This window comes from Aulonocara sp. 'chitande type north' Nkhata Bay, linkage group LG12, assembly GCF_057382095.1.
Source record: "Aulonocara sp. 'chitande type north' Nkhata Bay isolate Kocher_YH1m ecotype deep benthic linkage group LG12, A_spYH_male_GT1.1, whole genome shotgun sequence".
In the NCBI taxonomy this organism is placed as follows: domain Eukaryota; kingdom Metazoa; phylum Chordata; class Actinopteri; order Cichliformes; family Cichlidae; genus Aulonocara; species Aulonocara sp. 'chitande type north' Nkhata Bay.
Genome location: NC_141355.1, coordinates 35,600,380 through 35,612,724, shown reverse-complemented (window position 1 = coordinate 35,612,724; position 12,345 = coordinate 35,600,380). Strand labels below are relative to the sequence as shown.

Here is a 12,345-nt window from a genome sequence, read left to right as displayed (position 1 = left end):
CCCCTCCCTCCAGGACATTTACAGCACCTGTCTCACTAAAAAAGCCCTTTGCATAGCGGCTGATCCCACGCACCCAATGTAAAGCTTCTTCAAGCTGCTGCCGTCAGGGAGGAGACTGCGGAGTCTCCAGGCCAGGACCAGCAGACTGAAGGACAGCTTCATCCATCAGGCTGTCAGGAAGCTAAACTCCCTCCCGATTCTGCCCCCTCTCCCCTCTTCTCCTCCATGGTCTCACTGAACTCTGTCACACACACACACACACACACACACACACACACACACACACTCTCTGACTCACTCACTGGCCTGCACCAGTTACCAGTCACTTTGTGGAGCATTGGACTGCCATTACCTCATAAGACTTTGTTGTTATACTATCTCTTACCGTATATTACTAAATCTCCATTTGCACTATTTGCCTATTTGCACTACTCTGCCTGGTTTACACTCAATGTCATTTACCCTTACCTGAATATTGTATATTGTATATTGCATAGCTTTCTTGTTAAATTGTATTGTATTTATTTAAATTTTTACTTTTTAATTTATTTTATTTGCATTTTTTAATCACTCTCTTATATTTAAATGTTCATTTGCTATTTCATCTAGGGTTTGAGAGTAACGAAATTTCTATTCTCTGTATGTCCTGTACATGTGGCAGAATTGACAAATAAAGTTGACTTTGACTTTGTTCCACAGTCAAAGTCAAAGTCAATCTTTTCGTCTACTCGATGGCGTACAAAGATCCTGCCTGATTAACCAAAGATTTCAAGTTTTGATTCGTCAGTCCATAATACCTTCTTCTAGTTTTCAGTGGTCCAATGGTGGCGTTTCATGACCCAGGCAAGCCTTTTTGTCTTATTATGACACGTTAGCAATGGCTTTCTTGCTGCAACTCGTCCTTTCAAACCTGTAGCTCAAAGTCTTCTTGTCATAGTTGAAGCTGAGACTTGCTTACTACGACATTAAGCTGTGCTTGAAGCTGTTGTCCTGTGAGCCGCTTATCATTCAAGCTGTTAACTCTCAGAAACTTGTCCTCTGATTCAGTTGTGGCTTTGGGTCTGCCAGAGTAGACCTCTTCCTGTCAGAGTTTGCCCAGTTTCTGAGTGCCTTTTGGTGTTGAAGGAAACTGTACTCACTGACACCTTGACTTTATTTGCAATTTCTCTGTAAGACAGACCTACATTTTTAATTGCTATGATGGTCTGGCTCTCTTCCACTGTTAATTGTCTTTTTCTCGCCATTTTTGTAGCAACACACTGCTTTCTGATGTACAATACTGTTCAAAATGGTAAATGGCCTGTATTTATATAGCGCTTTACGAGTCCCTAAGGACCCCAAAGCGCTTTACATATCCAGTCATCCACCCATTCACACACACATTCACACACTGATGATGGCAAGCTACATTGTAGCCACAGCCACCCTGGGGCGCACTGACAGATGCTCATTAGGGTCTGGTAACACAGTGTGTTCCTACACTGCTTTTATGCAGACAGAGGGGGGTGCAAGTGATCCAGAAAAGTTGGGACACCTGTAGGAATTAGTAGCACCAGCTTTCAAGGCTTGATCAACCTCCATTGCTGCAGAACAGCTTTAAATTGTTAACCATTTTAATGTTCCCTGAAGTCTTCTTTAGTTTCAGTAACTAAAAACTTGTATTGATTCAGGTCAAATTAAATAATTTTAGGAAAAACCAATAAGCGTCTTTATTTTTTATTTGAAAGTGACCAAATATTTGTGTTCTTCAGGATGAGACCAATTTGAGCAAATTCGTGAGCCTTTGCGTTCTTCCAGTAAAGTAGTACAGTCCAATATATCACTTTACTCACTTTACTCTGTTTGCATAGGGTTAATGTTAGGGTTGGGGTCATTGCCAGTGATGACTTAGACCTCAAAAAGTTAAAGAGTAAAAACAATAAGAACTTGACTTGTAAAGAAAACTCACACGATAAATCGGTGTCAGATGAAAAACTTTCATAAATCCTGAATATATGATTCAAGTAGTTAAATACGGAGCCTCACACGGGACATTGCAGAAAAAAAAATGAAGATGAACTTCTGTGAGATCTCGCAAAACTTTTGCGAGTACGGTGTTCCCCCCAGCTCTAGTGGGCCTCGACTTCCCGGTCAGCTTTGAGCTGGTGGGTAACAGATGTCTCCGAAAACATCGGCGCACTTTTGCAAATAATTGATGTCTTGATAAAAAGTCCAGATATTTGCCGCCATTGTTAGAAACTGGAATTGGCTGGGCCGTGTTATGAATTCTGGGATAGGTTGGGCCACGAAGGATACACCGACTCGGCCTTCAAATGCGACCTGTGAAGGATTGCAGCCTATTTTGCGAGATTTCACTGAAGTTCATCTTTATTTTTTTTTTCCTCCAATGTCTCTTGTGGGGCTCTGTAGTTAAATGTAGTTAAGTTAAAAATAAATGTAACAATGGAGACATTGCTGTATATATATTTTTTAAATCAACAAAGTGATCAATAGTGTTCTATGGTAATATGTAATTCAGTGCACCAAAATAGTTGTATTAGATTTCAACTTACTTTATTTTCTATTCCAGCACCATTTGAAATAGAGTGGGAAAAATATACCGTACACAGTGAATTTCAGCTACTTGCACACTGTTTCTATATTACTGTCAATATGTTGGTCAGGTTACAGAAGTTTTTTTTATGCACATGAAAAATATCACCATCAAATTCTGTAATATTTCTACAACAATACATATAATAAAATATGTTCTATAGTTGAGCACTGCATGAGGCCAAAATCTTCTTATGTGCTCTTAATGAAGGTTTAAACATCATCACCATACGGGTGTAGGAAAATTTAATTATCTCCCTGTTTAACTGTTAGACAATTTTAGGAAATGTGGTGATTCTTAAAGTGTTTACAACAGCAAAATATTCTAAGTCACATGAATTTAAACCCGTAACTAATTTATTGATTTACTTGCCTCATTTTCTAACTTTTTACTGAAAAACACTGAAAATTATATACATTTTAAGTTTTTAAGATTGAAAAAAAACAACAACAAAAACACATCTGAAATGTGATTAAACCGAGTTTATTAGACAATTGTGAGATTTGCATTGCTGCGCTGAGCACACACTCAGGTTTGTTGCACTACCAGTACAAATTTATCTCTGTCCTTCTCCTGAATAGAGAACAGATGACAAGCATAAAAATCATCATTCCTTTTTGACTTTGTTTCTGTAAAACTTACACATCAGAAACCTGACTGCTGAAACAAAAATGGTAAATACTAGCAAAATAACTGCCAGCAGAAAGGCTGCCACATCGATTGAGTAGTACTGGATGCTGGACATCTTGTAAGACTCCGTCCTTAAGTGCGCCGCTCCTTTGTGCCGCATGACAAACTCGATCCAGAACATGGCTCGGTCCAGCGGTTTCATAGGCTGATCTCTTTGGATGCTGGACAGCTCCTTCATCTTCTCCCTGTAGGATGGTTGGTAGAGTACCTCCTTTAGCGCCTCCAAGAAGTTTTCTTTGTTCACTGTTGCAATATCAAGGACTTTGGCCACACCTCTTGCTTTCATCCTGAAGAAGTTATCAGCCTGGTCAAACATAAGTGGCAGGCCAACCAGGGGCACACCGTGGTAAACGGCCTCCTGTATCCCATTGGTGCCTCCATGGGCCACAAACACTCTGGTCTTGGGGTGACCCAGGAGGTCATTTTGGGGCAACCAGTCCAAGATTCGCGTGTTATTACCAAGGGTGGATGGTCTTTTGCCTTTGTGCCTCCAAATCACCTTCTGAGGAAGTTCTGCAAAAGCAGCAGCAATGTCTTCAGCGATGTCCTCTGGAAGTTTTTCCACCACACACCCCAGTGTCATCACAATGACACCATGTTCACCTGAGCTCTGCACAAAGTCCTCTAGCTCTTTAGGCAGGGGCTTGGAGGGTTTGCACTGAAATCCTGACATGTAGACAATGTTTGGCATTGTGGGTCGAGGGAACTCAAAGGTGAAATCGTTTCTCATCAGCCAGATGTCTGCTGACTGAAACAGCTCCATGTAATGTACATCACTGCCAAAATGACGATGGACAAATGGTTTGTAGTTTGATTCTGTGACGTACCAAATTTGAAAACATGTGAAGAAAAAGTAGAGCATATTCTGGACACGCTGAATGAAAGTCATCTTGTCAGTCAGCTCTGTCCCTGGTATGGGGACGTAAGAGAGTGGGGAAGGTGCAATTGCTAGATGGCCTTCACCCTGAATAGTCCATCGGACATTAAAGACAAGTGGAAGACCCAAACGGTGAGCCATAAGAACACCTGTACCAATCGTAGGATCAGTCAGAACCAAATCATATTTGGCATCACGGAGGCTCTGCATCAGGTTGGTATCCTCAAACATTCCCTCCACCATCTCAAGCACCTTGACATGTATTTGATACATCTGTTTCACTAAGTCATGCTCCATTGATAATCGAGTCCACAGTGAAGCACCTTGTCGACGCATGATTACTGTTTTCATAACAAATCCCCCAAAGCGCTCTTCATCAAATCCGGTTGAGGAATTTATAGTGATGGTCTTGTAGTGAGGGGACTCTGACTTGATGTACCAGGTGTCGTTTGGCCGCACCACTGTGACTTCATGACCTCTGGAGTGAAGCTCTGCGATGATGATATTCATGTTGATCCAGTGACTTCCATCCACAGGGAACACCAAGACTTTCCCTCCATTTACCAACAATGTAGAGCATAGCAGCACTGCAAGTGCCAGCAAGTTCGGATGGCACATCTCTGAAAGAGATTCTGACAAAAATGTCAAGATGTTAGATTATTTCTTAAGCAAATGGTTTGAGTTCAAGAGCTTGTATCACCCTAATAACTAATGACAGATATACCTGAGATAAAGTTTAAGTTGGGAAAATATGGACTGGCCAATATATAAATTTGGAGGTCAGATGTATTTGCCAGGTCTGCTTTGGTTTTGGCTTTTAAGATAAAAACTCAGATTTAAAGGTTAAGTTATAGATGTAGATTATTATCTTAAAGTCATGAGCCTCTTACTCACAGCAGTGAGTATCTCCTACTGTTGATCTCATTATTGATAAGTTAGTGACTTTGCCGCTAAATTTTCATACCTTTTTAACACCGTAGTCACAAAGAAACAGCAAAACAGGAAATAATTTCTGTATGACTAAACAATGATTCCAACAAAAAACGTGAAACTTGTCCTCTTGATTAGTTCATTTCAAACGTTACAATCAGCTAAACCTTTTTGTACTTGATTTGAATTCTAGAGTCAACATTTATATATGTAAACTTCGTTGATTCTTATGAATATTCATGTTAAACATTTAATCTTTTACTTTTTGTTTTTAAATATGACTTTGCTCATTATCTGCAGTAATGTTTTCTTTTAAGAGATAAGTTAAAGTTTGTGTTCCTTCAGTAAATAGAGGCTGACAAGAAGTTTGGGAGCTAGAGACGAGCATGTTGCACAGTAAAGGTGATTGTGGTGTGGAACCCCAGACTGTTCATATGATCTTAATTAAAGTGTAAATATGAGGGGAAAAAAGGCAGAATTCACTGTAACATTTGAAAAAAATAAATTAAATTAAAAAAAAAAATAATGAAATGCGGGTGAATTTGAAAAACTAAAGTGAAACTCTAAACACAAGTCTTCTTTGGTTTCAATAACTAAAAACTTGCATTGATTCAGGTCAATTTAAATAATGTAAGGAAACACCGATAAGCTTCTTTATTTCTTATTAGAAAGTGATGGAAAATTTCTGTTCTTCAGGATAAGACCAGTTTGAACAAATTCTTCAGCTTTCACGTTCTTCCAGTAAAGTGATACAGTCCAATACTTCACTTTACTCATGCAGCAAATAAGACGTTAGTGCTTCATGAAAGGTAATCACGTTAAACCTAACCCTTCATAGTTTTTCATATATCGTCAGTGAGAATGTTTAGTAGTTTTTCGTCTGATGATCAAAACCTTAGGAAACAGTTTTAAATAAATACTACTCGGGGTTGGGGGTCATTGCTGATGATGACTTCGACCTCAAAAGGTTTAAGAGTAAAAACAATAAGAACTTTTAAAATGTTTCATGTAACAAAATGGTAAAGCTGAAACTTGACAAAAATAGTGACTTCAATTATCCCTCAATGAAAAAAGAAAAATTGCATAATAAATAGGTGTCAGATGGAAAACTTTAATAAATCCTGAATATATGTTTTAACTAGTTAGAGAGATACTCCCTACAGCTTATGACAAAATTTGATCCGATTTGATTGATGGCCCTAATCATGACCTTTTGACCTCCCCCCTCCCCCCCCGGAAGTGTGTAATTTGATCCCCTAAGCGTGACGAATTGCATCCGGAGAAGGGAGGGGGAACCCCCGGAAGCGCGGCACCTGTTGTTGGGAAAAAAAAGAAAAAAGTTTTTAGAGGGAGGAGAATAAAAGCAGAGAGGAGGAGCACAATTTCTAAGGCACAGACGCAAGATGGATTTCCTTCTGCAGCCCAGCAGCGCTCCTGTGTACTTGGACGGCGAAGAAATCTGCTCTCCCAAAGAAGGCTTTGAATATGACATATTCAAATACAGCATATTTACTATGGAAGGCCTCGATCCGGACCTTATGACCCTACCGGAAATACTCCGGAAGTGTCTAGTCATTTTCAGACCTGATGCGTCATGTTCCCTAAGCATGAGGGGAGGGGTATGGTTGCTGGGGGGAGATCAGAGAGGGTTCCTGAAGCACAGCGGTGACGCAGCAGTTGACTCTGTGCTGTATAGAGAGACAGAGCGGCAGTTAGTTTTCCACAAACTCATAGTTTGAATTCTGTTTCGATATTATGACAATTTTCTCTGTATTTCTTTTTTTTTTTTTACAATAGCGGATGTAATTTTACTTTCTTAAGCTGCACCGGCGTTTGTAATGGGAATAAAGAGTGACTTCCTGTAGAGAACCGTTTCTTTCAATAGTATTTTATTTTCCTATAATACAGACGCAGTAAAAAAACCTTTAAGATACGCCATAGCTTGTGATGAAAATAAGAACTTTCTATCCGCTTGTAACCTACAGGCTGCCTATGTGTAAAAATGAATAAATATCCCTTAGTGAATACTACTTTTCCCTTTGAGAGTCCTTTTTACAAGAGACTGAAAAACAAACCATAATAGCCGTGACAGGAGCTCTTGTTTCTCTCTCACACACACACACACACACACACACACACACACACACACACACACACACACACACCGCGGGTCAAGGAGGAATGAGACAGCAGATATCAGTTTTTTCTCAATGCTTATAACCTATAACGCGTCCTCCAAAAAATTATTATTATTATTAAAACATCTATATGAGGTAGCTTTTGCGCAGCCTGCTCCTTGGTAGAGTTTTTTTCTTCATTACTTTTACAATGGGTTTTCTCAATAGACAGAAAATGATGACGCTGAGGAGTCAACAGCCGATATTATCATTGCTTGTAACCCGGTAAATAATTTCGTACATCTCCCCATAAAATAAGCCTTAGTGGAAAAAAAGCTCATATTAGGGGGCAGGGATAGCTCAGTAGGTAAAGTGGTCGCCCCATGATTGGAAGGTCGGCGGTTCGAATCCACTTAACGGCTACCCTGAGGTACCCCTGAGCAAGGTACCGTCCCTACACACTGCTCCCCGGGCGCCTGCTTAGTGGGCTTCCCACTGCTTCACTGAGTGAATGGGTCAAATGCAGAGAAAAACAAGTAATTTCCCCATGGGGATCAATAAAGTATCCATTATTATTATTATTATTATTATATTCGAATAAGTTTATTCCCCTCTGTGAGAAAGAGTTTTTTTCTCAGAGTCAACCATGAGGCGAGTTTTGTCAACAGGAGGCGAGCAAGAACAACTGTTGCCCATAAAGTAAAACAAATATCCGCCTCTAAGTCGTATTTTACCGTTGCAGAATGTGGAAAACAGACAGCCCTCACAGGAGGCACCCAGGGGCCCACCTCACACACCATAGTTAAAATATTTAAATTTCAACTAAATTTGTAGTAATGATCGGATTTCCTCACTTATCTACACCACACTCCTTGTCCTTGATTTCTTATCGTTTCTTATCGTTCCTCTGTCCCTTAATAGAAACCACATATATAGAAACTATCCTCCCTTTCAGTTGTCTTTTGCACTTCCATATCGCAAAGCAGTTACTGTAGGTTATTTTCTGCTTATGCATTAATGTAATTAATTAACTTATTTATCCTTAAGTAAGGTAATGACTTGAGTTCTAATGCTTTTTGTCTCTTGAGTTAGCTGTCAATGTGGGATTTTTTTCCCCTTTTGTTCAGTTAAAGCTGCCTTTCATTCTTCAACACAGCTTAAACTCTAATAGGTAAGCTTTCTTGTAATTTCTTAGTTCTGCAGGCTTCTTGAAAGACATCCGAGACTCTTCTTTGGATGCTGGCTGCCTTTTGTTTTGTTTTCTGTCAAGATGATCCCACACCGCTTCGATTATCTTGAGGTTCGAACCCTGGAGAGATCAATCCATGACTGATGCGTTGTTTCATCCAGGCATACTTTGACTACATTGGCAGTATGTTTGCGATCATTGTCGTACTGAAAAATGAAGTTGAAGCCAATCAGACACTACGTGGTATTACATGGTCGATCAAAATCTGGTGGAACTTTTCTACATTCATAATTTGATTAATTTGGATAAGAGCTCCAACAACACTGGCTGAAATCCAGCCTCAAAGCACGGTAGAGTATCCACGCTGTGTTAAAGACGGCTATAGACATTCACTGTTGTATCTCTCTTCGGACCTCTTCCATGCATATTTCAAATTTGGATTCATTACTCCATAAGACATATTACAGCTGATTTCTTTTTCCAGTCAATTTCTTGTGTAATTTGGCACACCTCAGCCTTATTTTTCTCTGTTCTCCTTCCTTAAGAATGGCTTATTAACAGCCACCCTTCCAACTCAGATAACTTTTGATGAGGTTTCATGAAATGTTTACAGCACTCGAGTTACTCGCCACGGCCATCCTAAATGCTAAGAACACTAAACTTTAATTCTAAATTACGTAATTAACGTTAACCAGAAAAAACAAGCCAAAGTCGAAATGTTGCTGAGCTGACCTGTGGTATGCTATGTCTTCTAAAGCACGTATAATGTAAACAGAACTGGTCTTTGCACAGAAGCCTGTGGAGCTTCATAATTAACCTCAGTGTGTGAAGAGGACTCTCCATTTAATAATAGCTGTAATAAAATGTAAAGGGCAAGCTTTACTTACACAGCCTCACACACAGTAGATTTTTAAAGTTTTTGGGTACAGGGGTTTAGCCACAGATGCAACATCCACTTTTGATAAAGATCACGCCACCTGTTTATTTCTTAAGAAATTAAGCATCTTCATTAAGCTCTTATTTATAAATGTCTACACAATAATAGACACCGTGTGCTCTGTGACGTTATAGCAGCACTGCCAGCAAGCTTGGATGGCACATCTCTGAAAGAGATTCTGACAGAGATGTCAAGATGTTAAATCTCTCCTTCTGTTTAGTAAGGGCCTTGAGTTTAAGGGTTTCTATGAACTTAAAAACAAAGAAAAATTATTAAAAAAATTCCTTCCTGCATACACACTGGAAGATATTGGCAGTGATGTAGTGACTCCAGATCAAGAAATGACAATGGATTTCTGCAACTTGCAATGATGACAACCAAAACGTAAGTTATGAATGTTTAAGAACACATTAGATGCTATCTAGTGATTCTTATTAAACATAAGAATGACAGTTAAATCCAAGAGGCCAATTTATTTTCCTGATTAGAAGTCGGGATGTATTTAAAAAGCTAACTTCTGAGCCTTGTAATTTCACTTTGGGAATGTGGCATTGTAAAATACTTTGGTATTTTATAATGTACATCATTAGTGATCTAGATTACTAATCTGAGTAAATAACATAACTCAGTCATTTCAGTTTATGTTTGACAGCAAAGGTTGCCATATAGCTAAAACCACCCTGATTCACACCACCACCAGTCTTTCTACAAAAGATTTCCAGTTGTTTTTCACTAAGCTGAGGCACCCTACTTTAATACTTGCATAGCTTCCAGATTTTCTGCAGCTCACTGGTTCAACTGCAGTGTGAAAATTCCTGCCTCTAAATCTCAGGAGGTTTAAAAGCAGGCAACAAAGCTGTTTTTTGTTCCCTGTTTCACAGCTGCCAGCATTAGTGGGTATGAAATTATAAAGCAATTATAAAGCAACAATTATAAATATTGTAAAAGCTGCCATTGATTAATGTTAAATGGTAAATGGACTGTATCTGTATAGCGCTTTACTTAGTCCCTATGGACCCCAAAGCACTTTACACTACATTCAGTCATCCACCCACACATTCACACACTGGTGATGGCAGCTACATTGTAGCCACAGCCACCCTTGGGCGCACTGACAGAGGCGAGGCTGCCGGACACTGGCGCCACCGGGCCCTCTGACCACCACCAGTCAAAAGACCTTTTGTGCTTGCAAGACTTAACATTTTTTCCTTAGTTCCGAATTTAAAATAATCAAAACAAAACTTTATAAGAAAAATCTTTGTTTTGCATCAAAAAAAGTAACTCCATGTTCTCTCTGTATTTAATTTGAGAAAGTCTGAACTTGTGTGACCTTTGAAGCTCCCTTCTTTTTTTCGAAAGAAAACAAATTTCCAAGCTGAAATGCATCCGATTCCAAAACAATTCATTCTTTTTCTTGCTTTTGTTCCTTGTGATCAGAACAAACTATGACTGTGAATGAGGATGGTTTATATAGTGAGATTCCTCCATGCAATCATAAAGCTCAGCCTTGTTATTGTTGAGAGGAGACATCTGGGAAATATTCTGTTCCTCTGTGAGAATCCATATGCTACTACTTAGCTGGTTGGTCATGCATATTTCAGAACAGAACTCGCAGCGTAACTACACAAAGAAATGCTCTAAAACAGCATTAAAGGTATTTGGGGTTTACATTAAAATGCCATTTTATCTTCTAAAACTCTTGCTGATCTTACCTAGAGCGTCCCTGTAAAAAGATCTCACGTTTCAACCAGAGCCTGTTGGTTGTGTGTCCAGCCTGCTTCACCGGTCTCTGAGTGAATGACTGCCATCGGGCTCTGGTTCAGAGCCTTTTGTAGTTTTCAGCAGCAAGGTTGGTTGTATAAGAGAAAACTGGATCAAATGTTGTGAACTCTGATCTATAGATGTAGTAGATAATACTGTTGCTACAGGTTACTATAGACAAAGACAAGTGTATCTGAAATGAATGAATGGTTTTGGGTGAAGACATTTGAGGATAAAATGGAAGTAATTGAAAAATTGGAGGCAACATAGAAATAAACTGTTGCAATTGAGTGTGATGTAAGTAGAAGGTTATTGGCGTGCATTAATCAAACAGTGTGTTCAAATAGTGAGTTCATCTACATGAACTTCATTACCTCGCCCTCTGACTTAAAAAAGTGAACGTGTTGTTTCACAAGACAAATAAATTGCACATTAAAACAAATAGCAGGCCATGAGCTAATGATCAGGAAAAAAAACATTAACAAGAAAAAATTCCCAAGTAAAGCTGCAATAGAGTTCGAAAGAGTTAATGCAAGTCTTCAAAAGATACATTATACTGTAGGTGTGTCCTATTAATTGACTAATTAATTAAATGATTCACATGATTCTACTGGATGTCCTCACACGGTAGATTAATTGCAGTCAGAGACAACAATTAAAGATAAAAAGGAATCTACATTTCTGTTTATTAAAAAACAAATTGAGCAGCGCCGCTTGATATTAACTGACATGACTGAGTGAAGTCAAAGAAACCAAGACGGTGAATAAACTAAATGACATGAAAGTAAAGATCCAAATCGGGGAGAGAAATATCATGGCACCAGTAAACTCAGTCTAGACAATAATGAAGGCAGAAATAAACTGACAGAAAGGAAGTGAAAATGCAGAAAGCAAAAAAGAAATTATCCTTCAAAATAAAGCAGGAACTAAACTGGAAAAGGGAAACACCAAGACACAGACTAAGGTGAAAATAAGAGGCGCACAAATATGAAAGTTTACCATTAATTAACTATGAGTCAACCCAAAAGCCATGATGGTATAATATTCCTCTCTGCCTTAGAGCCCTAAATTAATTGTTCAAAACTATTAACCACAGTGATCAGCTATACTGATGATATTTCTATCAGTATATTTCATTGTCATGGGTTCATTAGTCTATAATAATCATCCACATAGAATGTGCCACTTCCTCTTATTATGTATCTCAAGTAGTGTCCGAAATGTATATATTTATTCTGCTTTATTCGGATA

General features: G+C 38.9%; 2 protein-coding genes across 4 annotated transcripts in view; one reads left to right on the top strand and one right to left on the bottom strand.

Moving 5' to 3' along the window:
* Positions 1-12,345, top strand: part of LOC147317972 (SH2 domain-containing protein 3C-like) — a 49,648-nt gene that overhangs the window by 30,790 nt on the left and 6,513 nt on the right. The window lies entirely within an intron of this gene.
* Positions 3,061-11,189, bottom strand: LOC147317974 (UDP-glucuronosyltransferase 2A2-like). 3 transcript variants are annotated; one of them, XM_086315398.1, is made up of 3 exons: positions 11,046-11,189; positions 6,639-6,778; positions 3,061-4,792 (listed from the first exon to the last, which is right to left on the bottom strand). In XM_086315398.1, the coding sequence occupies exons 2-3, from the start codon at positions 6,697-6,699 to the stop codon at positions 3,201-3,203; spliced, it is 1,653 nt and encodes a 550-aa protein (XP_086171524.1). In that variant the 5' UTR covers positions 6,700-6,778; positions 11,046-11,189; the 3' UTR covers positions 3,061-3,200. The 3 variants fall into 3 exon arrangements, with proteins under 3 accessions (XP_086171524.1, XP_086171525.1, XP_086171526.1); XM_086315399.1 differs by having other exon boundaries at positions 6,675-6,778; XM_086315400.1 differs by lacking the exon at positions 6,639-6,778 and having other exon boundaries at positions 11,046-11,154.